The 27,061-nt window shown below is 43.0% G+C and overlaps 1 protein-coding gene across 4 annotated transcripts in view; it reads right to left on the reverse strand.

Annotated features, from left to right (window-relative positions):
- Positions 1–27,061, reverse strand: part of RGS17 (regulator of G protein signaling 17) — a 188,593-nt gene that overhangs the window by 41,190 nt on the left and 120,342 nt on the right. For 3 of the 4 annotated variants that reach the window (XM_029596570.1, XM_029596571.1, XM_029596573.1), the window contains exon 4: positions 19,418–19,507. In XM_029596570.1, the coding sequence (XP_029452430.1) occupies positions 19,418–19,507 (90 nt within the window). The remainder of the gene's footprint in view (positions 1–19,417; positions 19,508–27,061) is intronic. The other variant, XM_029596572.1, reaches the window with a different exon arrangement.

Genomic DNA, 27,061 nt, shown 5'->3' on the forward strand with positions numbered 1-27,061 from the left:
AGGCAAGTTGCAAGAAGTTACATCCCGCCGTCTGTTTTTTTTTTTTTTTTATACCAGCTGCCCTTCATTAAAATCCATTGTCCCTTCATCTGTATTAGTTATATGAAATGAACAAGGGCCTCTTAAATTTCTTTGCTGTAGCATCCTTGACAAACACAGGGCTCTCAAGCCACGTCAATCATGATTTTCCTGATTGCCCGCCTGATCAAGAGGATGATAGTTGAGGAGCTGATCATAAATGTCCTAAGGCTGCCCTCCCAATATTCAGCCTGCGCTCCAGAAATGGTACTGAGACACCCACGTAGGTACGTTGGAGGTAGTTCTTGTTTTAAACACCCTCTGTTAAATAAGACTAATAAAGACCAGCGTTATGAGTCATAAAAAAGTGAGAAGTTTATTGGCATAAAACCCCCAAGTCTGCTTCATTGACTTTGGTCCCGAGCTTGTCAGACTGTACCTTAAATACTTGTAACAAAGTCAATTTTACCCTTTTTAAACCATCTGAATTTCTACGCACATGGGGAAATGTTTTTGGTATGCGAATCTACGCTACAGGAACTGATCCCGGAGGTCTTTTCTATGTCCACAAGGTAACTACCTGCAGAAGTCCATTAGATCATTCTGCTATTTTTAAAGAATTCTACCAACATGTTAACGAGCCCTTTCCCATATCTCAGATTGCTCGAAACTTGTTTATTGACCTTGCGAATGCCATTACTACCTCACTTAATGTTTCTAACTGTTATGTCTGTGGTGGTACCAATATGGGAGACAACTGACCATGGGAAGCCAGAGAATGGAATTGGTCCATACCGCACAATGCTTCCTCTCTTGTTCTACCCCCACGATTTAGCAAAGCCTGATGGTTACTAGCACACTCCATAATACCCACCTGGTGTGTCCATAGACCCTACACTGTGGATCATGTCACGGAAGTAGGCAATTCCTCTTGCATGTCTCAGACCACCCTTAACTACACCTCATCCACCACCATTATTTACACCCATTGGCTGAACTCATCTATGATTCCCAACCTAACTTTCTGGGACACTGAGCCCCTTTCCATGATAGGGACCTATAAGGTTCCGACTATCTGGCCTGCCCTACGTGGATTGTATTGGATATGTGGACATTATGCACATGCCTCTTTGCCGAATGACTGGTTCAGAACATGCACCATAGGTACCATTCACCCTTCATTTTTCCTAATTCCTCTCAGAATGGGTCAACAATTAGGGATGCCACTATATAGCACATATTCAGAACTGCGCAAGAAGAGAGAGCCTAAGATAGGTAATTGGAAAGATGACAAATGGCCCCTCCAAATGAATCGTAGCTTATTATGACCCAGCCTCCTGGGCTCAGGATGGCTCTTGGGGTTACAGAACCCCGATATATATGCTAAATCATATTATAAGACTGCAAGCTGTTGTTGAAATAATTACTAATGAAACTGCTAAATCAATGAGAATATTAGCTGCACAGCAAAAGGGTTTCCGGAATGCCATTTACCAGAATCGTCTAGCATTAGATTACATATTAGCTTCAGAAGGAGGACTATGTGGGAAATTCAACCTCAGTAACTGTTGTCTCCAAATAGACGACAAGGGTGAAGTAATTGAAGAGATCACCCGCAACATGATGTCACTTGCACATGTACCTGTGCAAACCTGGAAAGGCCTTGAAATCAGTGATCCATTCGGATCCTTTGGATCATGGTTTTCTAGCTTAGGTTCAGGATTCAAAATTTTAATTGGCTCCATGTGTACGATTGCCTTACTTGGACTTGTTGTCTGCCTCTGCTTGCCATGCCTTTGTATCTGCCTATGAAGATGCCGAGACCAAGTATCTGAAATGCTGATAACCCAGACCAGCGCACAGATCATGATAAACCAAGCTGAAACCTTGAACCTGATGCTCCTGGATTCCAATGATGACACTGAACCATTCCCCACCACCCATAATAGCTATCTGTGAAAAATGAGCACATTGGTACGAAGACGGGTAAGTCTCTAGCCAGTAAGGATTAGCCTTAACTAGGCGGAACAACCTAAGACAGGCGATGTGCGACGCAGATAGGTGTGAAGGGTTCCTAGGAGAAACCCTTCAAAGGGGGGAATGTAAGAATAGCCAGCACAAAACTACACCTAGTAGATCAATATATCCTGCACACGTGACACTAGCACTATGAAGAACTATGAAAACAAAACCTACCAGGGTACCAGCCAGCACGGATGACATCACACCTGGGAAAACGAAACTTAACTGGACTTATTCTCTGGAAGTACCTGCGGGGGGGGGGGGGGGGGGGGGGGGGGCACCTGTCCATAGTAACAGAGAACGTACACATGTATAAATTTATTAATTGGCTATAAGGTAATGGGCGGGCATATGCAGATACCTGTTGATTGGCTGATGGTACCCCTCATAAGCCTGTGCAGTCGTAGGTTAGCACTGAGTAGGCTGAGAGCTATACACCATTTGCTTTGTATTGCTTCTGCTCCTAGAGGAACCCCGTCTTCCTCCATAAATAAACCTCTCACTTTTTTTTATGACTCATAACGCTGGTCTTTATTAGTCTTATTAAACCGAGAGTGTTTAAAACATTCTCATGCATGCCCATCCAAGTACTGTTCTGTGTGTTTTATTATTTGTTCTTAGACAATGTAACATGTGAGGCTATGTGTTTGGTTGATGTGTCTTATTTATGCATTGGCTGTATTAATAGTCTATGAATGGAGGTTTTAGTGCAGTATCATCCAGTCAACATACATATGTTATTATATGGTGGCTGATGTTTTTTCTTGCTTTTGTTTATCAGATCAATGAAGAGGCAAGAACTATCTTCTTGGTGTATAGAAAGCTGCTGGGTCACAGTCTATCTGGATGGCAGGATTTCAGATGGGTGCACATATCAGGGGGCAGCTCTGGCAAATCACATACAGGTGTTTTGTAAGTGTGGATTTTATCTCCCGTACTGAGTGTTTGCATAACATTATGGAGACTAGGCAGTAAACTTTAATGTGCATATTAAGGACCTTTTGTGCAAGCTGAGAATAGTGTGCTATCCATTAAAGGGGAGATTTTAAAATGTGCACGCCGATTCTATAACATGTGCACACTGGCACACGCATGTTATAAAATACATGGGCTGCGCGCACATACGTGATGAATTTTATAATCCGCGCATGTATGTGGGGGCGGCGCGTGCAGAGGGGGGGGGTAAAACTTTGTAAATTTGCACAGCAACGAGATCGGGAATCCCCCAGTTTCCTCCCAGTCTGCTTCAATTTAGGACCATACGGGGAGGGAACTTTCCTACCCCCTACCCTAACCTCCCTTTCCCTCTCCTCCCCATCCTCTAAATCCCCCTTTTTTAAAAAAAAATTATTCTTCAAGTTACTTCAGGGGCCTGGCCGGCGTGCCTGCCCGGGCCCTTTATAAAACGTGCACAGTGCACGCAGGGCCCAGCACGCATATAAGTGGCGATTTCTACGCATGTGGCAGATTTAAAATCCGGCCGTTAGGCATTAGCATTGTATGCTCAGATGCACCCTCTTGACATTAGCAAGTTTGTGCTAAAATTAATGCAACCTTGTATGTCAATGAGGAAGCATCATATGCAAATTAAGATTTATTAGGGCCACTGGAAACAGCGTGATATGTGCTACATTCCTACTATTTTCCATAGGATAGATAAAGTCTGAAGATTTCAACACCTGCTCTAGACATAGGATAGATAAAAGTCTGAAGATTTCAACACCTGCTTTAGACATTTTTAACATGCATGGTAAAGTCAAAAGTGCATAATTCCATGCCAATATCCCATGTGTTAACTGGCCTGAGGTAAAATTGCCAGCTACTGGGGGTAAAATCCTCCCTCCAAATCCCTCACAAAGAATTTGTGGGCGCCCTCAGAATCACAAGCCTCCTAATGCCCCCACTCCACTACGGCAAAGACAACTTCCTCCGGTGCCCTTCCTTGCCACTCCCACAACTCCCCGTCCAGAAAACATCTCCTATGGCAAAGACAAAGCCCCCTCCAGAGCAAAAACTCACCACAACGACACAATCCAGTGCCCCCATCTCCACCGGAAGGAGGGACTGTAGAACTCTCCAGCTGGCATGGTTGCCCATGTGTGAGTGATGCCCCCTAGCGGCATTTCACTAGTTTAATTTACATTTAAATTACATTTGATATGTTGTGAAATACTGCTCGGTGGCATCATTTTGAGTTCAGTGGCTGTGTTGGTAGGAGCCGCTCTATTCTGGCAGGGTAGAGGTAGGGGGTGAAATCTTGGGAAGTCCCCAGAGGGGGCTACATCATTCTCGTGGTAGGCAAGTGTGGCAGATATTCCAAAGGGGCATCTGTAGTTATATGAGGTGGTCAGGATTTTGTATGAGGTGCTTGGGATCTGCAGTGAGGGAAGGAGGGTTGGCAGGATCTTTATGGGGTGATTGGGCTGGTTAGTGTGGGGAATATCCTGGCATCTAGCATACACATTACACTTTGTTTTGTTAACATCTGCTTTAATAGTAAGACTATGCTATTGAGGTTAAGCTTAGTGCACTTTTAGGAAAAATTTATTGTACAGCATGTTAAGTCCCATTTGAATATGCAACAATTTATTGACTTGTATGCTAAAACTTTTTTTAGGGCAAGCTTTATTGCACAGGTCCCATAATGATAATAATGATAAGCTTTACTAACTTTGTATCTAAATGTGGGAGTTTTTAGGAATGTCATTCTAACAGTCAGGTTTTTTTTTGTATGTACATATGATCTCTGAAATATTACTATCTTTCCTTTCCTTCTGCTGTAGGATTATATCTGATCATACAGCAGAAAGAAAAGAAAGATAACCATATTTTATTCTCAGTAAAGCACATAAGCTATGTCATGCTGTGTCACCCCAGCCCATTATCCTGTCTCTGACTGTTTCCAGTTTGGGTTACAGGCACTCTGTATACCCCACAAAGGAGATCTATTTCTTGTTGCTCAAATCCCCGGGAAAGGAAAGGCTTTGTTCTAGTTTACCTGGCTCAATTATTTATGGACCTTTCCTCCAGGAACTTGTCCAAATCTATTAAACCTCGCTAGGTTAGTCGCCTTGACCACTTCCTCTGTCAACAGATTCCACAGCTGGATTGTGCATGGGGTGAAAAAAAAAACCCAAAAAACTTTCTATGACTTGTTTTAAATGTGCTGGGTTTAGTTTCAGAGAATGTCCCCTTGTTTTAATATTTAAATAAGCATCCCATATGTCCCCATTGTACCCCACTCATGATTTTATAAACCTCCATTATATTTCATCTCGGTCACCTCTTTTACAAATCAAACAGAAAGACTTAATATGTTTAGCCTTTCTTCATAAAGAAGCCATTCTATCCCCCTTTATCATTTTTGTTGTCCTTCTCTGTAGTTTTTCTAGTTTGTATTTTTTAGATGGAGTGACCAGAACTGCACACAGTACTCAAGGTACGGTCACACCATGGATCAATATAGAGGTATTAAGATATTTTCTAGGGTTTTTTTTTTCTCCAAATAATTCCTAACATTCTATTTTCCTTTTTGATCGTTCCTGCACACTAAGCTGAGGATTTCAAAATATTGTCCACAATAACTCCAAAGTCCTTTTGCTAGGTGGTAATTTCTAATACAGAAGCCAGCATTGTGTATCTGTAGCTGGGATTCTTTTTTTTCCTATGTGCATCATTTTATATTTGTGCACTAGGCCCAGCGCGTGCCAAAACCAGGAGATAAATGCACAAGTCGGGCTTGTGCACGTCAAGCAGCTTTTAAAAGCCAGCACTTGCGTATTTACTGCTGTGCGCATAAATGAAAAGGAAAATAAAAAGGCCATGGACAGGACAGGCAGGGCAGGGCATGGGCATTCCTGGATTCAAACTTGAAATCTGCACGTAAATACTTACACGCATGGGCATGCGCCTGGATCCCCTGTCGTGTAACTTTACTTCTACTATGGAAGACGCGCAAGTTGTAATACAAAAACATTCTAGGCAAATCAGCAAGGTTTTAAAGGACAAGGCTAACGGGACAGAAGGAAGGCTATTAAACTGCAGGAGGGGGGGTTTGGAAGTCCTATCCCTGGGAACTGGGAAAACTGGTAATGACATTGGTGTACTTCTTTTCAAATCTTCCACTCACGTGGTAGAAGTGGCATTTGCGAGCATAGGTGAGTGTCGACTTAAAATTATGCACATGTGCGCACAGTCAGGCTATTTTACAACATGGGCGCATATATGTATGTATGTTATAAAATGACAGTGACTCTGGGCGTGAGCCGATGAATACGCGCATGAATGCTCCCACGCGCAGGTTTTAAAGTTACCATCTCTATTTCTTCTGCCATTTAGGTGTCCGGTCTCCAAGGCTCAAGGCTTGACAAGTATTTTCTTCAGTTCCTCACAGCCAGATACTATTTTAACTTTGAATAACTTTGTGTCATCTGCAAATTGATCACTTCATTCATTGTTCCCTTTTCCAGATCATTAATAAATGTTAAACCAAACGAAGTCCCACTACATATCCTTAGGCTATTCCACTACTGACCTTTCAAAAGTTGGAAAGCTGACCTTTCCAACTTTTTACCATTCCACAACAGGCCACTGCCTCGTATTCCATTATATTTTAACTTCCTGAGATGTCCATCATGAGAGACTGTCAAATGCCTTCTGAAAATCTAAATACACTGAGCCCAATATTCAGTGCTATTTAGCCGGAGAAGGAGAAAAGTACAAAGTGGTATAGTGAAATTGAAAGGTGAAAAGGATCAACGTGTGGAGAGAGATGAAGAAATGACAGAAATATTAAACAAATACTTCAGTTCGGTGTTCACTAAAGAGGACCCTGGAGAAGGACCGTCGCTAGTTAACAAGAAACTGGAGGGGAGAGGAGTAGATGTAACTCCGTTTACAGAAGAGAAGGTATGGGAAGAGCTTGGAAAACTAAAAGTTGACAAAGCCATGGGACCTGATGGGATTCATCCAAGGATACTGAGGGAGCTCAGAGATGTGCTCGCGGGTCCGCTGTGTGACCTGTTCAATAGATCCCTAGAAACGGGAGTGGTGCCGAGTGATTGGAGAAGAGCGGTGGTGGTCCCGCTTCACAAGAGTGGGAACAGAGAGGAGGCTGGTAACTACAGACCGGTTAGCCACACTTCGGTGGTGGGAAAAGTAATGGAGTCACTGTTGAAAGAGAGAATAGTGAACTATCTACAGTCAGAAGAATTGATGGACCAGAGGCAGAATGGATTCACCAGGGGAAGATCCTGTCAGACAAATCTGATTGACTTTTTTGACTGGGTAACCAAGGAATTGGATCAAGGAAGAGCGCTTGATGTCATCTACTTGGATTTCAGCAAAGCTTTTGATACGGTTCCGCACAGGAGACTGGTGAATAAAACGAGAAGCTTAGGAGTGAGTGCCGAGGTGGTGACCTGGATTGCAAACTGATTGACGGACAGAAGACAATGTGTGATGGTAAATGGCACTTTCTCTGAAGAGAGAGCGGTTTTAAGTGGTGTACCGCAAGGATCGGTGTTGGGACCGGTCCTGTTCAATATCTTTGTGAGAGACAATTCGGACGGGATAGAAGGTAAGGTTTGTCTTTTTGCGGACGACACTAAGATCTGCAACAGAGTGGACATGCCGGAAGGAGTGGCGAGAATGAGACGGGATTTAAGGAAACTGGAAGAGTGGTCGAAGATATGGCAGCTGAGATTCAATGCCAAGAAGTGCAAAGTCATGCATATGGGGAGTGGAAATCCGAATGAACTGTATTCGATGGGGGGGGGGGGGGGGGGGGAGGAAGGCTGATGTGCACGGAGCAGGAGAGAGACCTTGGGGTGATAGTGTCTAATGATATGAAGTCTGCGAAACAATGCAGCAAGGCGATAGGAAAAGCCAGAAGAATGCTGAGCTGCATAGAGAGAGGAATATAGAGTAAGAAAAGGGAAGTGATTATCCCCTTGTACAGGTCCTTGGTGAGGCCACTGAAAAGGAGTAGGGCAACAACACTGAACATGAACATGAACATGAAACGACAAGAAGCCAAAATTGCCTATCCACACTCCCTTCATTTGCATACTCTGATATATTTACTAATCTCAGCTCCATAGGAATCAAGGGGCAATATCCATCACTTACCCAGGGAAACAAGACTCACTGCAGCCATGAAACAGACTTCCAATGTCTTAGCAAGGTGCAGCGCATGAGGAACCACTGGCATGTAAGGCTGGCATGTGTTTAAATGGGGGGAGGGGGGGGAACCTTCCTGCACCTTCCCTTACACCACTCTCCTCTCCATGAAGAAGAGTATTCACAATATATGAGCCACATATCATCATGCACTTCTCAACCCCTGCCTTGCTATCACAGTCTTTCCTTTTGCGATCTCCAGGCTACAGATACTGACTATTGGAGCCTCATCCGTCACACACCAAGGGCTCTGCATCACCTACCCTGAATCCCCAGGACTCAATGCTGTGTTACAAAGAATGCTGCCTTCACCATCCCATTTCTGCCAGCACCCGATCACCAGCACAGTCATCCTGCTCATAGGCTGGCATCCATGGTAATTTTCTGCCAGACTGCAAACCTGGAGCCTTTGTGAACTTGCTTCCCATTGGGAAAAAGTGAAAAGTGGAGGCCGCTGCTGGTCCTGATCTGGTACTTCATATTTTTATTTTTTTAAGAAAATTACCACTGGCTGGCATTGTGCCTTCTAGATTCAGCGGCTCTGCACATTTCCTGCTTTCACTTCTCAGAGCAAGCATGCATGTTAATACCTATGGAGGGAACCATGCTATGCACAAACAAAGTGCCATGCTGGGTCAGACCAAGGTCCACCAAGCCCAGCACCTTGTGTGACAGTGGCCTGTCTGGGTCACATGTCCCTGTCAGATTTCAAATAATTGATCTATTACTTGGGTTTCACTGTCAGAGAAGGGGGCAGACTATCTCAAGCCTACCTGGATATAAACTGTGTGTGGACTTTTCCTTTAGGAACTTGACCAACCCTCTTGTTATGCTCAGGTTGTGAACCCTTGGCCGACGGGAGGATGTATACCTTTCGGAGGGTCCGTAGGTTCTCTCGTCGGGTGGCGAGGCAGAACAGGAGGCCGGACCAGCTGACCCCTGGCACTGGAGACCGAGGTGACTGCGGAAGCGGATGAAGAGACGAGAAGAGGAACTGAGTCTTCATCCCTGGAAGTCTGTGGTCCCCCCAGGAGGAGCCTGTAGGGACCCAGACCGCTGGGACTTAGGTGGACCTTTGAGAGGTCAGGAGACGGTGCAAGGGCTGGCTGCAGCTCCACCCTGGAAGCCCATGGTCCCCCCGGGAGGAGCCCGTAGGGACCCGGGCCGCTGGGACTTAGGTGGGCCCTTGGAGACGGTAGTCGTGAAGGAGTCCTAGGTCGGGTGCCAGAGGGTCGTCGCTCACCAGTCCGAAGTCATATGCCAGAGAATCACCACTTGCCAAGCCGAAGTCAGGAACCAGAGAATCACCGTAAGCCAATCTGAAGTCAGGAACCAGAAACACCAAGACGAAGCAGGAACCAGGAATCAAGACACTGGAACTCACCGAAGCAAGCAGACCTGATCAACGAAGGACGTTGCCAAGTCGAGGAATGAGCAGAGGGTCTCCCTTTATACTTCCTCTGCTCCAAGCTCATAGGGAACAGCTGAGCCTGGTTAAAGGGATCATGTCCCTTTAAGGCTAATGAAGAGGCGCGGCCTTGCGCCTAAAGATGGCGGCGGCCATCTTTGATTTTCTCCATCAGAGGAGAGACGCTGCTGGACGCCGCGGGGGGGGAGCAGGATGGTTCCCCCTGCAGCGGGCAGCTTGGGAGGCCGTGCGGGGGCAACGGCCAGGATCGGAGCCCTCCCCCGGGGCTCCCGCGGTGCAGGAGCGCCGCAGCTAAGGTAGGGGCCACGGTCATGGGGTGCCACGACCGCGGAGCACAACACCTCTTTTGAATGAATCCCACTATGTTAGATGTCATGACTACATCCTCTGGCAACAAATTCTATACCTTTATTGTGTGTTGAGTGAAAAAAATACTTCCTATGATTTGTTTTAAATCTGCCAGTTACTAATTTCATGGTGTATCCCCCACATTTATTTATTATATACCGACATTCAATCTGAGATATCACATCGGTTTACATTCAGGTACTGTAGGTAGTTCTCTATCCCCAGAGGGCTTACAATCTAACAGGCCTATACAGTACAGTACGTTCCGGCAGAGCGCACTGTTAACCTGCGATTAGACACGCGTTTTCAACGTGCTAGCTTTACCCCTTATTCAGTAAGGGGTAATAGCGCGTCCAAAACGCGCGTCCAACCCCCCCGAACCTAATAGCGCCCGCAACATGCAAATGCATGTTGATGGCCCTATTAGGTATTCCCGCGCGATTCAGAAAGCAAAATGTGCAGCCAAGCCGCACATTTTACTTTCAGAAATTAGCGCCTACCCAAAGGTAGGCGTTAATTTCTCCGGGCACCAGGAAAGCGCACAGAAAAGTTAAAAAAAGTTAAAAAAAAAATTTGAAATCAGCCCACGGCTCGCGGGTTGAAAAACGGATGCTCAATTTTGCCAGCGTCCAGTTTCCGAACCCGTGGCTGTCAGCGGGTTTTAGAACCGACGCCAGCAAAATTGAGTGTCAGCTGCCGCTCCTGTCCAAAAAGAGGTGCTAGGGATGTGCTAGTGTGTCTTTTTGCTGCAGGCCCTCATTTGAATACAGAATTGTGCACACAGGAGAGTGGCCTGTGCATGTGCCTGGAGAGTGGGTGTTTGCCCACTCTCCCATGACTTTTACTGTGCTGGCCTGTAAGTTTTGTACCTGAGACAATGGAGACTAAAGTGACTTGCCCAAGGTCACAAGGAGCAACAGCAGGACTTGAACACTGGTCTCCTGGCTCATTGCTCACTACTCTAACACTAGGCTATTCCTCCTCCCTGCCTCAGTGAAATCCCCTCTCTGTCTTCTTTTCTTCAAGCTAAAGCGTCAATCTATTTAGGCTTTCTCCATAAGGGAACTTTTCCATCCCCATATCATTTTTTTTGCCCTTCTCGTCAACTTTTCTATGCCCACTATGTCATTTTTTTTTTTTTAATTTTTTTTTTCAACTTTTTAACAAATATACAAACAAAAAACATTTGTATTGGAAATACAGAGATATTATACTCACATAATCTAAGGGTTAAACTAGCCCTTTTAAATCTCAGAATTCAATCATCTCTATATCAGATCTCTTGTTATATAGGAAAATGGAGAGAGAAAAGTAACCTTACAAGGAGTACATAACAAAAAGTATTTCACAGTAGGTGCCCTAACCACCACCTTTATTTTATTTTCCTCTTTATTCCTCGGGGGGTCTCCTGCCAGCTAAGAAACCCCTCAACTGGTCTGGTAAAAAGAAAACATAAGTATTTCTGGCCAGTTGAATGATACATTTACAGGGGTAGCGTAGTTTAAAGCTTCCCCCTAATGCTATGGTCTCAGCTCTCATGGATAGAAAATCTTTTCTACGCTGCTGCGTAGACTTAGCTAAGTCTGGATATACACAGATAAGACCCCCATGAAACAAAACATTTATATTTTTGAAATAATTCTTCATGATCAATGACACAGCCATTTCATCAAAAAATGAAACAAAAAGCACTGCACGATCCATTATTTCATCACTTGAGTTTTCTAAATAATCAGTCAGATTCTGTAGATCTGGTCGAGAAGAAAATGCTAATGGCGTGCTGCTTCTTTTAGGGAGAAAGAAATGTTTTTTAATAGCTGGTATCTCTTCACATGGGATCTTTAATACCTCCATAACATACTTTTTAAAAGACAACAAGGGTATTTCCCCTGATACAATAGGGAAATTCAAGAGTCAGACTGAGATGTCTCATATAGTTTTCAATAGACTCCAGCCTTCTCAAAGATGAAATTCTTTCCAAGACCATTGTATTATTAGCGTTTTGGAGGCTTTTTATATCTTCATTAATCTTCTTTATTGAATTATTTTGCTCTTTAAATCTATGACTTGTGTCCTTTTCCAGTACTCCAACCTTAGCTGCTATTTCATCCAGCTTAAGAGTTTGATTGTCTAGCTTAGAAGACATTCCCGCTATAAGTTCCCAGATGTTATCTAGGGTTATTACCGCCGGTTTGTTAAATTGCTGGGAGAGGTTTCTTACCCCAAATCTGCCGATTTCGCCTTGTTCTCCCGTTGTTCTGGGGATAACCACAGCCGTTTCTCCTCCTTCTCCCGGCGTCTCTGTCTCTCGGTGTTCCGGAGTAGCTCCCTCCTCTCCACCCGCGGCGTCTGGTCCACCTGGCAAGTTTCGTCCGATGATGTCATCGGACTACAACTCATCTCCTCGGTCGGCTGTTAGGGGCAAAGTTCTTACCAGCGTTCTGAGGTCAGGAGGGGTCAGTGAGAGTTCCCCTGGAGAATATGGCTCTCCTCTCGCCTGTTCTCCTGCGGGGACTGACTCCCTCAATTGTGGTGGTTGGAGGGCGAAGTCGGTTATTAATCGCTGTCCGGCGGCAGAGTTTGGGTCGGGTGGAAAGACCTGAACTTTACCTTTCCTCTTGTGGGGCATGAAAAAAGGTATCCGCGGCTCTCACGGCCGCAATGAAAAGCTTCAAAGGAAATCTGGAACCGGAGCAAAAGAAGGTACGTCCTCTCAGGGCGCCATCTTGTTTTCTCTCCCACTATGTCATTTTTAAGATGAAGCAACCAGAACAGCACATAATATTCAAGGTATGATTTCACCATGGATCTATACAAAGCCATTTGCCACTGTGTTGGAGGATTGTGTGCCGGCAGGCTGCCGGCGCACGCAACTTGCGCCTGCTCAGAGGCAGGCACAAAAGGTAGGTTAGAGGTCTGGGGGAGGTTTAGGGGAAGGGGTGGGAAGGAAAGAGTAAGGGGAAGGGAAATTCCCTCACAGGCCACTCTGAAATCGGAGCAGCCTGGGAGGGAATGGGTGAAGGTCACAGGCGGTGGCGTGCGCAGGGTGCACAATTGTGCACCCTCTTACGCGCGCTGACCCCTGATTTTATAACATGCACGCACCTGCGCTCGCATGTCATAGAATCGGGTGTCCATGTGTGCATGCCAGGTAGCGCGCGCTCATGTACGCCCGCGCGTTTCTTTTAAAATCTACCCCTATATCAACTGGCTCACCTTTATCTGCATGTTTAAAGCTTCAAAAAAAAAAATAAATTGATAAGGAAAGTCATTTGCAAACACCATGATGGCTCTCCCCCATTAAACTATGTCTATCTGGTTAGTAATTTTGGCTTTAAGAATAGCTTCTACCAGTTTTTGTAGCATCAACGTCAGGCTCACTGGTCTATAGTTTTCTGGATCACCTTGGATCTCTTTTTAAAAGTTGGCGTCACATTGACCACACTCCAGGCTTAAGAACATAAGAACATGCTGTACTGGGTCAGACCAAGGGTCCATCAAACCCAGCATCCTGTTTCCAACAGTGGCCGATCCAGGCCATAAGAACCTGGCAAGTACCCATAAACTAAGTCTATTCCATGTTACCGTTGCTAATGGCAGTGGCTATTCTGTAGGTGAACTTAATAGCAGGTAATGGACTTCTCCTCCAGAACTTATCCAATCCTTTTTTAAACACAGCTATACTAACTGCACTAACCACATCCTCTGGCAACAAATTCCAGAGTTTAATTGTGCGTTGAGTGAAAAAGAACTTTCTCCGATTAGTTTTAAATGTGCCACATGCTAACTTCATGGAGTGCCCCCTAGTCTTTCTATTATCCAAAAGAGTAAATAACCGATTCACATCTACCCGTTCTAGACCTCTCATGATTTTAAACACCTCTATCATATCCCCCCTCAGCTGTCTCTTCTCCAAGCTGAAAAGTCCTAACCTCTTTAGTCTTTCCTCATAGGGGAGCTGTTCCATTCCCCGTATCATTTTGGTAGCCCTTCTCTGTACCTTCTCCATCACAATTATATCTTTTTTTAGATGCGGCAACCAGAATTGTACACAGTATTCAAGGTGCAGTCTCACCATGGAGCGATACAGAGGCATTATGACATTTTCCATTTTATTCACCATTCCCTTTCTAATAATTCCCAAGATTCTGTTTGCTTTTTTGACTGCCGCAGCACACTGAACCAACGATTTCAATGTGTTATCCACTATGACGCCTAGATCTCTTTCTTGGGTTGTAGCACCTAATATGGAACCTAACATTGTGTAACTATAGCATGGGTTATTTTTCCCTATAGGCATCATCTTGCGCTTATCCACATTAAATTTCATCTGCCATTCTGATACCCAATTTTCCAGTCTCACAAGATCTTCCTGCAATCTATCACAATCTGCTTGTGATTTATATATACTTATATATACTTTTCAATATATTTCAATATTTATAAATATATTGAAAAGTAAGGCTTTAGGTACTGTAACTGTTTTAAATGGTAGGTTGCAAAGCAATCTACCATTTAAAACTCTGAGATTAATTTAGAACTCTGAGATTAATACATCTGGTCCTGGGGATTTGTTCTTCTTTCAATCTGATTTATTACATCCTCCATCTAGTCACTCAGAGTCATCACCTGTTTCTGGTGTGAGTATGACCCCAACATCCTCCTTAGTAAAGACAGAGGCAAAGAATTCTTTAGTTTTTCTATTTCCTTATCCTCACTGAGCATTCTTTATATTCCTCAGTCATCTAGTGGCTAAACTGACTCCCTCACAGGCCTTTTGCTTTGAATATACTTGGAAAACATTTTACTTCTTTTTGTATCTATGGCAGGCTTCTTTTCAAATCCTCTCAGCAAATTTTACTACTTTCTTACATCTAACTTGCTAGTGCTCATGCTCCTCCCTATTTTCCTTATTTGCGTTTGATCTCCATTTTTTGAAAGATGCACTTATGGCTTTAATTGCTTCTTTCACCTTGCAGTCATTTGGATTTCCTTTTTTTTTTTTTTTTTTTTAATGCATGGGACACATTTTGTCTGGACCTCAAGGGTGGTAATATTAAACAATGTTCTTGTATCTTGCAGGTTTTTAACCTTGTGAATTGATCCTTTTAGTTTTTTTTCTAACAAATTTCCTCATTTTATTTATTCAACATTTTTATATACAGACATTCATTAATAACATCACATCAGTTACCAATAAACAGAAATGCAGCCACAGAGGCTTTACAGTAGAACTGATTATGAAACTGGGGAGTGGGAAGACCATTAAACAAGGAACTACTATGCGGGGAAGCTATGATTAGGAATGGAGGTTAAAAAATACAATATTCTACTTTAGAATATATACATTAATACATTCTATTAATATATAAATTAATATTAATAGATACCAATGGGACACTGATACCAAGGAACAAATTATATTAACATGACCAGAAAATTAAAATGAGTGAAAGGAGTGGCACTATATGTTAAGGTTGGCATAGAGTGAAACAGGATAAAAAAATATGCAGGAAACATTTGGATAGAACTTCTGGAATCCTTATGGATAGAAATTCAAAGGGTAAAAGGGAAGAATGTAGTAGTAAGGATATACTACTGCCTGCTTGGCCCCGATCAGGGTACACATTGTTAAATGCTAATGGAGATTAGACTTGGCTTCTAAAATGGGCAATAAAATAATAATGGGAGACTTCGATTACCCAAGAATTGACTAGGTAAATGTCATATCAGGAAATGCAAGGGAGTACGTTTTTGGATGCCATCAATGACTGCTTTATGCATCTGTTGGTAGTAGAACCAACAAGAGGGGGAACCACATTAGATCTAATTCTCAGTGAAACACAAGATCTGGTGCAAGAGATAAAGGTGGATCTGCTTGGATCCACAGTGATCTTAATGAGGATAACTTAAAAAAACAAAACATGTGGCCCCATATATGCTCATATGGAGATCTACTACAGTATTTTATAACCTGCGCAATTCAGGTAAGCATTGATTGTAAAATTCATGTATGTTTGATTATACATGAATACCTGCAATGTATTGAAAGTGTGTACATTTCCTATTTTATAAATATACGCATGTATATTTTATTTGCTCATATACATTTCTGATTTATATGTGGAAGTCAGAATATTTTAAAATATGAATGCATAATAGAAATAATTTTGCCAGTACCTCCATCAGTTCACTTAATCCTTCAGGTTATCAAGACCCTCCTAGTTCTTCACCCTGAAGTTTCCCCAGACCTCTCACCCAACCAACAGCAGACAACACATGAGGCTATAATCAATTGTTCTAGATAATTAGCAGGTGTAAAACTGTACAAATAAGTTGACTATTGTATTTGCTTAAATCACTTTAAAATAGCAATTTATGATTTTTTTTTTTTGCCCCATCCTGGAACACCTCTAGACCATCCCTTTTTTTTTTTGTGCAGGTAAATGTGCACAAGAAGCTGAAAATGCATGCGTATCTTTTATGTCTATAAAATAGCATGTACATGAATACAAGCTACTTACATTTTGATATACTTCTATACATGTAACTCCTTTGAAATTACTGGAGTGTAATTAAATTTGCTATCATCGTTGGAAGAAGAATACTATGTTAAACTACTGCAGAGGCATTGAATTATAAAAAGGGAGACAATGATAAAATAATAATAATGCCCGCACCATTTTCTAAGATGGCACTGGCCGTCCATTACTCCTACCATGTGACAGGGGCCGACCAATGGCACAGGTAGCCCCTGTAACATGGTAAGGGCAAAGGGCCACCGGCGCCATTTTGTTTACTGCCTACCGATGGCCCAAGAGCGAGAGATCACTCCCGGGACCCCTGCTGGACCACCACGGATTTTAGGCAAGTTTTTTTTTGGGGGGGGCCCGGAGGGTGGGGGGGTTGTAAATAACTAAATTTTAAGGGTTGGGTGTTTTGTTTTTTTTGGCGAAAATTGCCGAGAAAAAAAAACCGACCCAATGGAAAACAAAGTTTTCCACGGGTTGGCTGACACGTAGCCTGACCCAAGATACAAAAATGAAGCACATCCCTATTGGTATCCTTCTTCCACCAGGTCTCCAAAATGCGTATTATGTCTATATCTTCCTTTTATGCCATACATTCCAAATCTCTAGTCATATGTTTCAGACTTCTGGAATTTCTATACTAGAGATGTGCATTCGTTTTTGCCGAATTGGACAATTTCAACGAAATTGTCCAATTCGGCATGTTTCAGGGAGCCTGAAAAAGATCGGGATTTTCCCGTTTTTTTGCAAAAATTCATTTTTCCGATTAGTGCACACTAACGGGAGTCAGTGCGGGCTAACGCCCCGTTAGTGCGCACCAACTCCTGTTAGTGCACCCTATCAAACTAACAAAAAGTAACAAAATCTAACGGTTTTTGTTAGTGCGCACTAACGGGGAGTTAGCGTGCACTAATGGGAATTAGCACACACTAACGGGGAGTTAGCGCGCACTAACTAAAAATCAATTTTTCGCGAAAAAAAAGACCCGAACCAAAAAAACCCTACATTTTCCATGGCGGCCTAAAAACGAAGAACGACACAAACACAAAAAACGATGCACATCTCTATTCTATACAGATATTTTAAAGTAGGTTTATTTGTATTTCTATTTTTATAAGTACCCACAACCTGGTTATCATCAGGTGACAAAGGGCATTTGGATCAATTTTATCTGCATGGTTTCTATTTAAAAACATCTGGGCTTTTTCAACTTTTACAAATGCCCCTCTATTGGGACATTCTTACTGTCTTGGTTTGCCAGTATCTTTTGAAGATACCTCCCTCCAAACCATGTTCTAGTTTAAAAGCTGCTCTATCACCTTTTTAAAAGTTAGTGCCAGCAGCCTAGTTCCACTCTGATTAAGATGGTCTGTCCCACTGGAATAAGCTATCCCTTCTCCAGTTCCTAAGACATGCAAATTCCTCTTCCCCGCATCACTCTCTCATCCACAGAATAAGACTTTGGAGCTTAGCCTTCCTCTGAGGTCCTGTACATGGAACAGGGAAAATGACAGAGAATGTCACCATGGAAGTTCTGGATTCCAATCTCCTATCTTACAGCCTGAATTTAGCCTTCAGAACCTCCCACCTGTACCTTCCTATTCTTTGATGCACACATTTACTATGACAGCTGGCTTCTCTACAGTATTCTCCAAACTTTTTTATCTAGGTGGTGCATGAGATCAACTACCTTCACACCAGATAGGCAGGTTACCAAATGATTCTCTCTCCCACCAGCTACCCAACCTCCTACTTTCCTAATGATCAAATCACTAACTACAATGGCTGCCCAAACCCTTCTCTCTGGACTCCTGGAGACACAAGCTTAGTGCAAGAGGATAAAGCATCATTTGGAGGGCAGGTGCTAGCTAGAGGATCACTTCCTACCATACCAAGCTGAATGTCTCCTGCCAGGCGACTTGCTGCTCTGAATCAGCACAAGGGCTTAGAGACTGTTGGGACCACCCTAATCTGTCCCTAAGTGCCTCTTCTGTGTACCTGTCTGCTTCAGCTTCTTCAGGTCTGCTCTTGAGATCAGACTTGTTCTCAGAGAACTAATAGCACTTTGTACCAAGTGTGAACATACAACCTCTCTTCAACAGATAGATAATAATATATGTCGCAAAAGGTGCAAGAGACTGGATAGCTCCCATCTCGCTGCTGAATCTGCATCTTAACTTATTGAATTGCTAAAGTTTTAAAAAAACATTGGTATGTCTCAATTTAAGGGCTGTTACATTTGACTAGCATTTTAAAATATATTTATTAAATTACTTTTAAAGTACAGGATACCTCTTAGCTGTTTCTAGGCATCAAACAGATTTGGGCCCGACAAATAGTGGAAATGCACTGGCTGGGGTGATGTGAACATGGAATGTTCATTGCTTGAATGAAGAGGAGAAATAGATAATATCTTTTTCCGGCCATGACAAATCTTCCTTTTTGCCAAATGTATCCTATATAACTACTTCTACAAAGGTTATTTGATTTTTTGACTCTATTCACCCTCTGAGGTAAAAAATAATCTAAATGAGTGGAGCTCTAAAAGAAGTAGAGCCAGATTTAAGTTTTGAGCAAAAGCAAAATGCAAACCCCTCTTACAAAATTCTGAGAAATCGTGAATGCTCAGTTTTGCATATCAGCCATATTTGAAACTCATGCAAAAAAACAAGAAACGAATTTGTGAAAATGAGTTGAATTATTTCCTTGTGCAATTTTGAAATCATGCAAGTTTTACCTAATAGATTTGGCTCTAGGCTCAAACTTCCACCAAAACAATTGAGATGTACTTTCAGCACTGCAGAGCTTTTGCTCAGTCTTTAAACCTGGCCACAGTATTCTCAACAAATTAACATTTTATAGAGGTGTTAATCATCGAGTAAATACTTACCACTCTTCAATCACCTGAATACTCTCCATTTTGGTTGTATGCATTTGTCTTCCGGCATGGTCACCTCTCTCTTCATTCCTAACAGTGAGGCTGCAATGTAGTACAACACTTTTATTTTGTCAAGAGAAAGCTAATCAGTCCATTAATTTTAAATGTATTACGTCACTACCTTGATTAAAAGACTTTGCATGACAATCAAATGAAACCCACCACGAAAACTTTATTAAGAACCTAAGTCTACTTAATGGAAAGCATAACCCAGGGGTGAAGGGCTGCTCACTGGATAGGTTTTCAGAAGATCACTAAGAACATGCATGTGATAGATTTGCATAAATTGGGACAGTGTGCATGCAAATCTATCTTATATGTATTCACTAGGGATATTCTGAAAACGTTGCTAATGTGTGACCCCTCAAGAATATCTGACATAAGAACAAATAATTCATCCAAAGACCCTCTATACTAGGACAGTTGTTTCGACATAAATTTGATGCTCCTTCTTTTAAGCTAAATGAAGCTGTCAATGTTTACTTTACACTGGTCATAAGTAATGCATAGCTGTACAGTACTGTGTCTTTTTCTGTTCTTTATATTATAAGCACATTCATTTTGAATACTAAAGATATTTCAAGAAAAGACGGCTCAGGCACCTTCTGGTATCATAATCCATGCATATAAGCCCATAGTGCAGCTAAAGCAATCATAGTATAATTAATTATATACTGGTATTCTGTTTTCTATAAATATTGGGTTTTTTTGGTGCAAGTAAACAACTATGCAAAAGTTAAACAAATCATTTACAAAACATCCTTAGAATGTGAAAAAAATACAAATGAATAAGATCACCAACTGAGAATCCCACGTGGCTGTATCAAAAGCAGTTTGCATAGATCAGACAAGACTATAATGAAGCACAAATAGAAAACTTAGCGGCTTAGGATGCACTTTCGTCAGCCATGTAGAAAAATGGTAATTAGCACTTGGGAGGAAGCCAGCCTCTCTCTCCAGCAGCGCCTTGATGCTGCCAGAGGCTGGCATGTTGGAGATTGAGCTGAGGCATGTATATTTCATTAAAAAATGGCCTCAATGTTTGAATGAAAGGACTTGGTCCCTGGTGGTCTAGTGGCCTGCCTCCTCCCCACACCCCTGGACCCTCCCCAACACCTAAAGTGACCCTGGTGGTCTAGAACCTAAAAGCCTAAATTTAGCTTCCTCTTGCACCTTCCTCTGTCATTGATGCCCCCATGTACTTCGACAGCTGGCTTTACACCAGCATTATATCTCTGTGGTCTGTCAGAGCAACTGCGTTCACACCAGGTGGGCAGGTTACCAAGCAATTCTCATTCCCACTATAGTATCCACCCACCTATTTGCTTTCCCAATGATCAAATCACCAACTCCTGGGCATGGAGCACTGGAGAAACATGCTCAGTGCAAGAGGATAAAGCATCACTTTGAGGGCAGGTCCCAGCTAGAGGATCACTTCCTACCCACACCAATGCGATGGCCTCCTGCCAGGTTACCTTGTTCCTCCAAAGCAGCACAAGGGTTTTACGGACTGGAGCTGAGACCACACGACAGGGGCAAAGGCTAGTTGGTGCCATTTTGGAAAATGGCATCGACTGATCCGAAGGCTAGGGTGCACTTCGGGCTCCCACCAGATTATTAGGGTCATTTTCTTTAGGCACGGGGAAAGTCTGGGAGTCAGGGGGCAGGCCACGGCATCACCTGGCTGTTTTATGTTAGGGGGTGGGGGGGAGGGGCCACTAGATCACCAGAGACTCTTCATTTAAGCATTGCTCATATACCACAATGCTCTGAGCAGGGGTGGTGGGTTAGGGGGTATCTGGAATACCACAATGCTCTGAGCAGGGGTGGTGGGTTAGGGGGTATCTGGAATACCACAATGCTCTGAGCAGGGGTGATGGATTAGGGGGTGTCTGGATTGGAGGGTATTTGGTCGGGGGCTTTGTATTATTGAACAGAGCGAAGAAGACTCTTCCTGCTATAACATTTTAGTTCAGCAAATTTTTGACATCTCATTTGCTTTTGGATTCACTAAACAGTTGGACTTTAAAATCTTATTTGTGATCCTCGAAGTCTGATGTGTTTTCAGCTTAATTATATGTTATAAAAGGTCAGATGCTATTTTAAAATGATTGTTTGAGTTCCAAAATATTTTTCGCTTTTTTTTTATTAATTGTTTAAAACTTTTTAGCTTAAAGATTATTTATATATTTGATGCTTTAGTGCTTCATTTTTTCTTCTATATAGTAATTTTTAATTTTTGGAATGCTTCAGTCTACATGTTTTGCTTTTTGTATTTTTTGGAATTTTGTAATGTCACTAGGTGGAGCAATTACTCCACCTAGTGACATTACCACTTCCCATTATACTTACATGCAAATAGATGGCATAAACATAAAAATGTAAAGCAAATAGTTAATGCATGGAACACATGTTCTTTTCCTACCTATTTTAAAAATATATGCCTGTGTATTTCATGCACAAAACTAAAGTAGGACTTACATAAATCCTGATTCATGTGCATAAGTTGGTATATTTTAAAATGTGCACATAAATTTACCAATTACACCACCAACTTGCTCAGTCCTTCCACCATCATCCTCTTGGTTTACCTCCCCTATCAGCTCCTTCTCTGCAGTCCACACAGATCCTTTTCCAATCCTCTTCCCTCTCTTCCTATTAAGTTCATTCATCTAACCATTCATCCCTGCTCCTTATCACAGTCCATGTCCTCTCTCCCAGCTTGTATCCCCTTTCCGCTTCTCACAGCCCATGTCACCTCTCTCATAAGAACATCAGAAATTGCCATGCTGGGTCAGACCACGGGTCCATCAAGCCCAGCTTCCTGTTTCCAACAAAAGCCAAACCAGGCCACAAGAACCTGGTAAGAACCCAATCTACTCTTGCCCTCTCCCACCTCTCTCCTCCCATTCCCTTCCCCTCACAGTTCTTCACCTCCTCTTCTCCAAGTCAGAATTCCTTTTCAGTTACTCTCTCAGCTAGTATCTCTTTTTTTTTTTTTACAGTCTGTCTTTCCATTCCCAACCTGCATTATGTCTCCTCCTCACTCCATCTCCCAGCAGTTCTCTGTTTCTCTCTCGCACTCATAGCTCCTCTGTCTCTTTCCCTTTCCTAATCCTTCCATCATGAGCTTTCCCCCATCATCACTGCACCTCAGGAAACCTGTCTGTCCTACTCTGCTGCTGCTCCCTGGTCCCCCAGCAGACAATCCACATTCAGGTGATAGACTGCATGGGGAGGCAGGAACCATATCAGAGGAGAGACCCAAGTGCTTCCTTCTTATCCTCCCCCTCAGCTCATTGGTCAGACACCAGACAAAGCTGCAGGGGAGGAGGGAGCAGTCTTAGAGGAGATACCGACCTCCTGCTTCCCATTGGTCAGGCTTTCCACAGCAAACCAATAGCTGGAGGGAGGGGAGGGAACAGTAGCCGGGAGGCTGAAGCACTTCCTTACTCCCTTCCCCAGCAGCCCTGCCACATGGAGCTCTCCACTCCCAGTCTATAGGAGTGCAGGAGACAATTTTGGGATACTCAAGCAGCCACAGAGATGGCACCTATGTACCTTCTACATTTCTTTATTTTATTTATTTCACAATTTATATTCCGCCTATTACCAGACTTCCATTCTACATGGATTACAAAATAAATATAACAATAAAAAGAAACATCCTAACATCTAATACATAAAACTCATCAAATGAAAAACTCCATCTAAATAAAACACCCAGAATCAAAAAGCTTTCCGAAACAGATAAGCCTATAACTGCTTCTGAAAGAGTTTGTAATCTTGTACTTGTCGCAAGGTTAGTGGCAACTGATTAGACAATACAGGAGCCATTCTGGAGAATGCTCCATTACAGCTTTCTTTTACTCGTACAGTCTTAATACTTAGGACAACCAGCAATTGAGTATTTGATGAACTTAGGACCGGATTTTAAAAAGCCTATGCGCTTAAATCCATTGGATTTAAGCGCATAGGTGGGGTTTCGCGTGCCGGGCCTATTTTAGAAAGGCCTGGCAATACGTGTAAAGCCCCAGGACGCATCTAAGTCCCGGGGCTTCGAAAAAGGGGCGGGAAGGGGGCAGGGTGGAGCCAGAGGCCTCCCGCACAGTGGCCATTTGCCGCCGTGTCGGAGGATTGTGTGCCGGCAGGCTGCCGGTAGGCGCAACAGGTAAAATAAAGGTCGGGGTTTTTTTTAGGATAGGGCTAGGGGGCGGGCGGGTTAGGGGAAGGGAAAGGGAGGTTAGGTTAGGGGGTTGGGAAGTTCCCTCCCAGGGGAAGATCGTGGGCATCGGCGCGTGCAAGTTGCACAATTATGCACCCGCTTGCGTGCGCCGAGCCCCAATTTTATAACATGCGCACACCGGTGCACTCACGTTATAAAATTGGGCGTCCATGTGTGCGCGCGCACGTTCTTAAAATCTACCCCTTAAAGAATGGGAAGGTTGATTCCAAGTAAGCAGACTTTTCATATAAACAAAACTCATCGGCTAACATTTATCGAACTAATTGAATTTTCTTTTGTAGTGAAAGCCAATGAAGAGCTGATGATAATGGTGAAATGTGCTTTCAGCTGAGTTCAGTAATAGTAGTAAGGCATTAAATGACAGGCAGGCAGTCCGATGTAAAGGACATTGCAATAATCCAGCACAGACAGCATAAAAAATTGTACAAGAATATGAAAATCATATTTTAGTCTACACAGCTTTCTCAGCTTGAAAAACCTAGACCTTACCACCGTCTTTATCTGAGGACCGAAGGTGAAACCTCAGTCAAAGCAAAAACCTAGATTGTGCACAGGATCATAAAAATGAATAATTGACCCCTCAAAAACAATTGAAGGGTGGGATTAAAACTCATGCTGAAGACCGTGCTATCTGTATGGCTTCAGTCTTAGTTACACTGAAAAACATATCATCTCTCATCCATGATTTTATCATTTGTAAAATCTCAGAATAGTAGAAAAATGTTTTATCAATATTAGAACCTAGAGGAAACAGAAGTTTCAGATCACCTGTATATATAAAAGTTAAAACACATCTTTCTGTGATTTTTAATGCAAAATTACTATTAATTTGAATAAAAGATTGAATAAAAGAGTGAATATGGCATGTGCAAAAGTTTGGACACCTAGATGGATTTATTATTACTTTAATAAAAATGAATAAGGCCCAAAACACTGACTGACTTGTTAGGCCTTCAGATGTGAAGACAATTGCACAAGGAAACAGTCTGATTCTGTTTATTCTGTCTATCTTCAACAACCATGAGCTCCTCTAACCTGTTGTCTAAGCATTTGAAAATAAAGATAATTCACTTTTACAAAGCAGGTGAAGGCTATGAAACTTTCTCTGCTTCCAGCTAGCAATTTCAACTGTCAGAATCATAATTAAGAAATGGAATTGATGACAAGGAGTTTATTTGTACAATGCAGCTAGCAGAGACTGTAGTGTACAAATCAACTCCTCGTTAGAATTTTCATCACTTATAAGGTCAAAAAATCTTTAATGATGTCAATTTTACAATGGATTCCTCTGAATGTTTCTGTAACACCACCCCCCCAAACCCCAACCACCTCCCAAAAAACTCACCCCGAATCAAAATACCCCTTTACAATAGTCCATATATTGTCAGGCTGAGCCCTATAAAGTCTCTCTTTCTCGCTCCCTCGCTCGATATGCGTGTAACGCTGCAGACATACGTGTGTGAAGAATATTTTAAAACCTACGTGTATATTTTATAAAATAGCACGCAGCAAGATGAGCATATGTGCGCCCTTTTAAAATTTGCCCATATATTGTGACATAAACCCCCCCCCCATTAGTCAGTATTCCATCATGCCATTGGGTGGAAAGAGGTGAGAAGGCACTGGTAGCAGTCAGAAGAATGGCAGGGGCAAGATGACTGGATGCCTTTGAAGAGACAGCCAGCCATGGACACAAGCACAAGTAGTAGCAGCAGTGAAAAAAAGTGAGTTCTAAGCTAAAGATATATATATATATTTTTTTTTAGCAGGAGAGAATCAGGAGTGGCAGGCTCAAGTCATAAGAAGCTAAAGATGGAAGAGCATGTGCCAACACTGCCTGCTCCTCTCATTTCAGAGCAGGAGCAAAAGGCGGCAGAACCACTGGAGGCTGGCATACGAGGTGCAGAGGCAGCAGACGTGCAGCTCCCATGTCCAGCACAGACTTCCTTCCCAGTTATTGCTTCTCAGCCAACTGAGGAGGTATATTAAAAACGGATTCAGATGGAGAACCATGTCCTGGATTACCTGAATCAGAGGATATTGAACTGCTAGTAGCTGAAGAGCATCTGGAGCCTCCATTCAATAGCCTCTTAGCTTCCAGTGAGGAGGTGGAGGCAGCAGATGATGCTGATGGTGTTGAGTGCACCCCCCAGAAAGAGCAGACAGTGCAGTTACAGTGTGAGTGATGCCCCTGGCCTTTTTCATCTATCTGCCTTCAACCCCAGAGCCAGCAGCAGCACTATCCAAAGAGCCAGAGAGGGAGAGGATATTCATGGTGTGGAGGCACTTTAGAGGGAGGGAGTACTGGGTGTTGCATAACCTTTGCCTCCCCCATTGCAGCAGCAGCAACCAGAAATCTGATAGAAACACGCAATATGTCATTTCAATCAGCATGCAGGATGGAATTAAAACATATAATAATTAATAGCTAGCTTTCAAAATAGCTTTTTTTTCTGCTTGTTGCTGGAATTTTAATAATTTTTTGGCTTTTATGACTCATAGAAGTCGACCATCAACACTCGTCAGCCATCTTACCTCCATCCTTTGAATCCAGCTTTTGCTTCTACCTAATTTTTCTGCCAGCAGCCTTTTCATAATAAAGGTTGCTCCAGCATCACGTGTCTCACGCAATGCAATACGCTTAAATACAGTCAGTCTGATACTGCTTTTCGCGATCGCATGTTTGGACCATAAATAATAAGTTAACATGTAAGGTACTGTTAAATTCCAAATGGAATGGCCTATAAATTGGTACAAAAATTCTATTAGAGGGATAATCCAGTGGGGCGCTGGGTGAGAGGCAAAGGTTATGCAGCACTGGTGCGTATGTGTAAGAGACACTCTGTTCTGCTACCAGTAAGCCCTGGTTAGTGTAGGATGGTTTGGTGGCGAGGATCCATTCAGATATAGCCCCTCCGTCTGCGGGGGCTGGAGTGGCTGTCCCCTGGTACTGCTATATAGCAGCTCCCCAGCTACAATCCGTTGAGTTTGGAACAGAATTCAGAGTGAGAGAGGAGCCTAGTTTTTTTTTTGTTTTGTAGGCCCAGTCGGAGGAGCCAAGCAAGTCCTGTTTGGTGGTCCTGATAAGGGTTGGGAAGGTTTTTTTCCTTTCCAGTCTCCTGACTGGCTGGACTGGATTTTTCACTCCGGGTATATTTTTTTGGAATGTAATCTTGTAAGTGGTGGGGGCCTTACTGGAGCTCTTGGGCCCAGAGAACGGGGACCACTGGGTTAGAGAAGATCTGCCCTCCATACCCTCCATGAGGAAGGGGGGTGTCAGGGACCTGCTGTAAGGGGGCTCTCTCCGGTGAGTTTCTTCAGTTTTTTGAAAAGACGGAGTTGAAGATTCA

Source organism: Rhinatrema bivittatum, chromosome 3 (genome assembly GCF_901001135.1).
Source record: "Rhinatrema bivittatum chromosome 3, aRhiBiv1.1, whole genome shotgun sequence".
Taxonomy (NCBI): Eukaryota; Metazoa; Chordata; class Amphibia; order Gymnophiona; family Rhinatrematidae; genus Rhinatrema; species Rhinatrema bivittatum.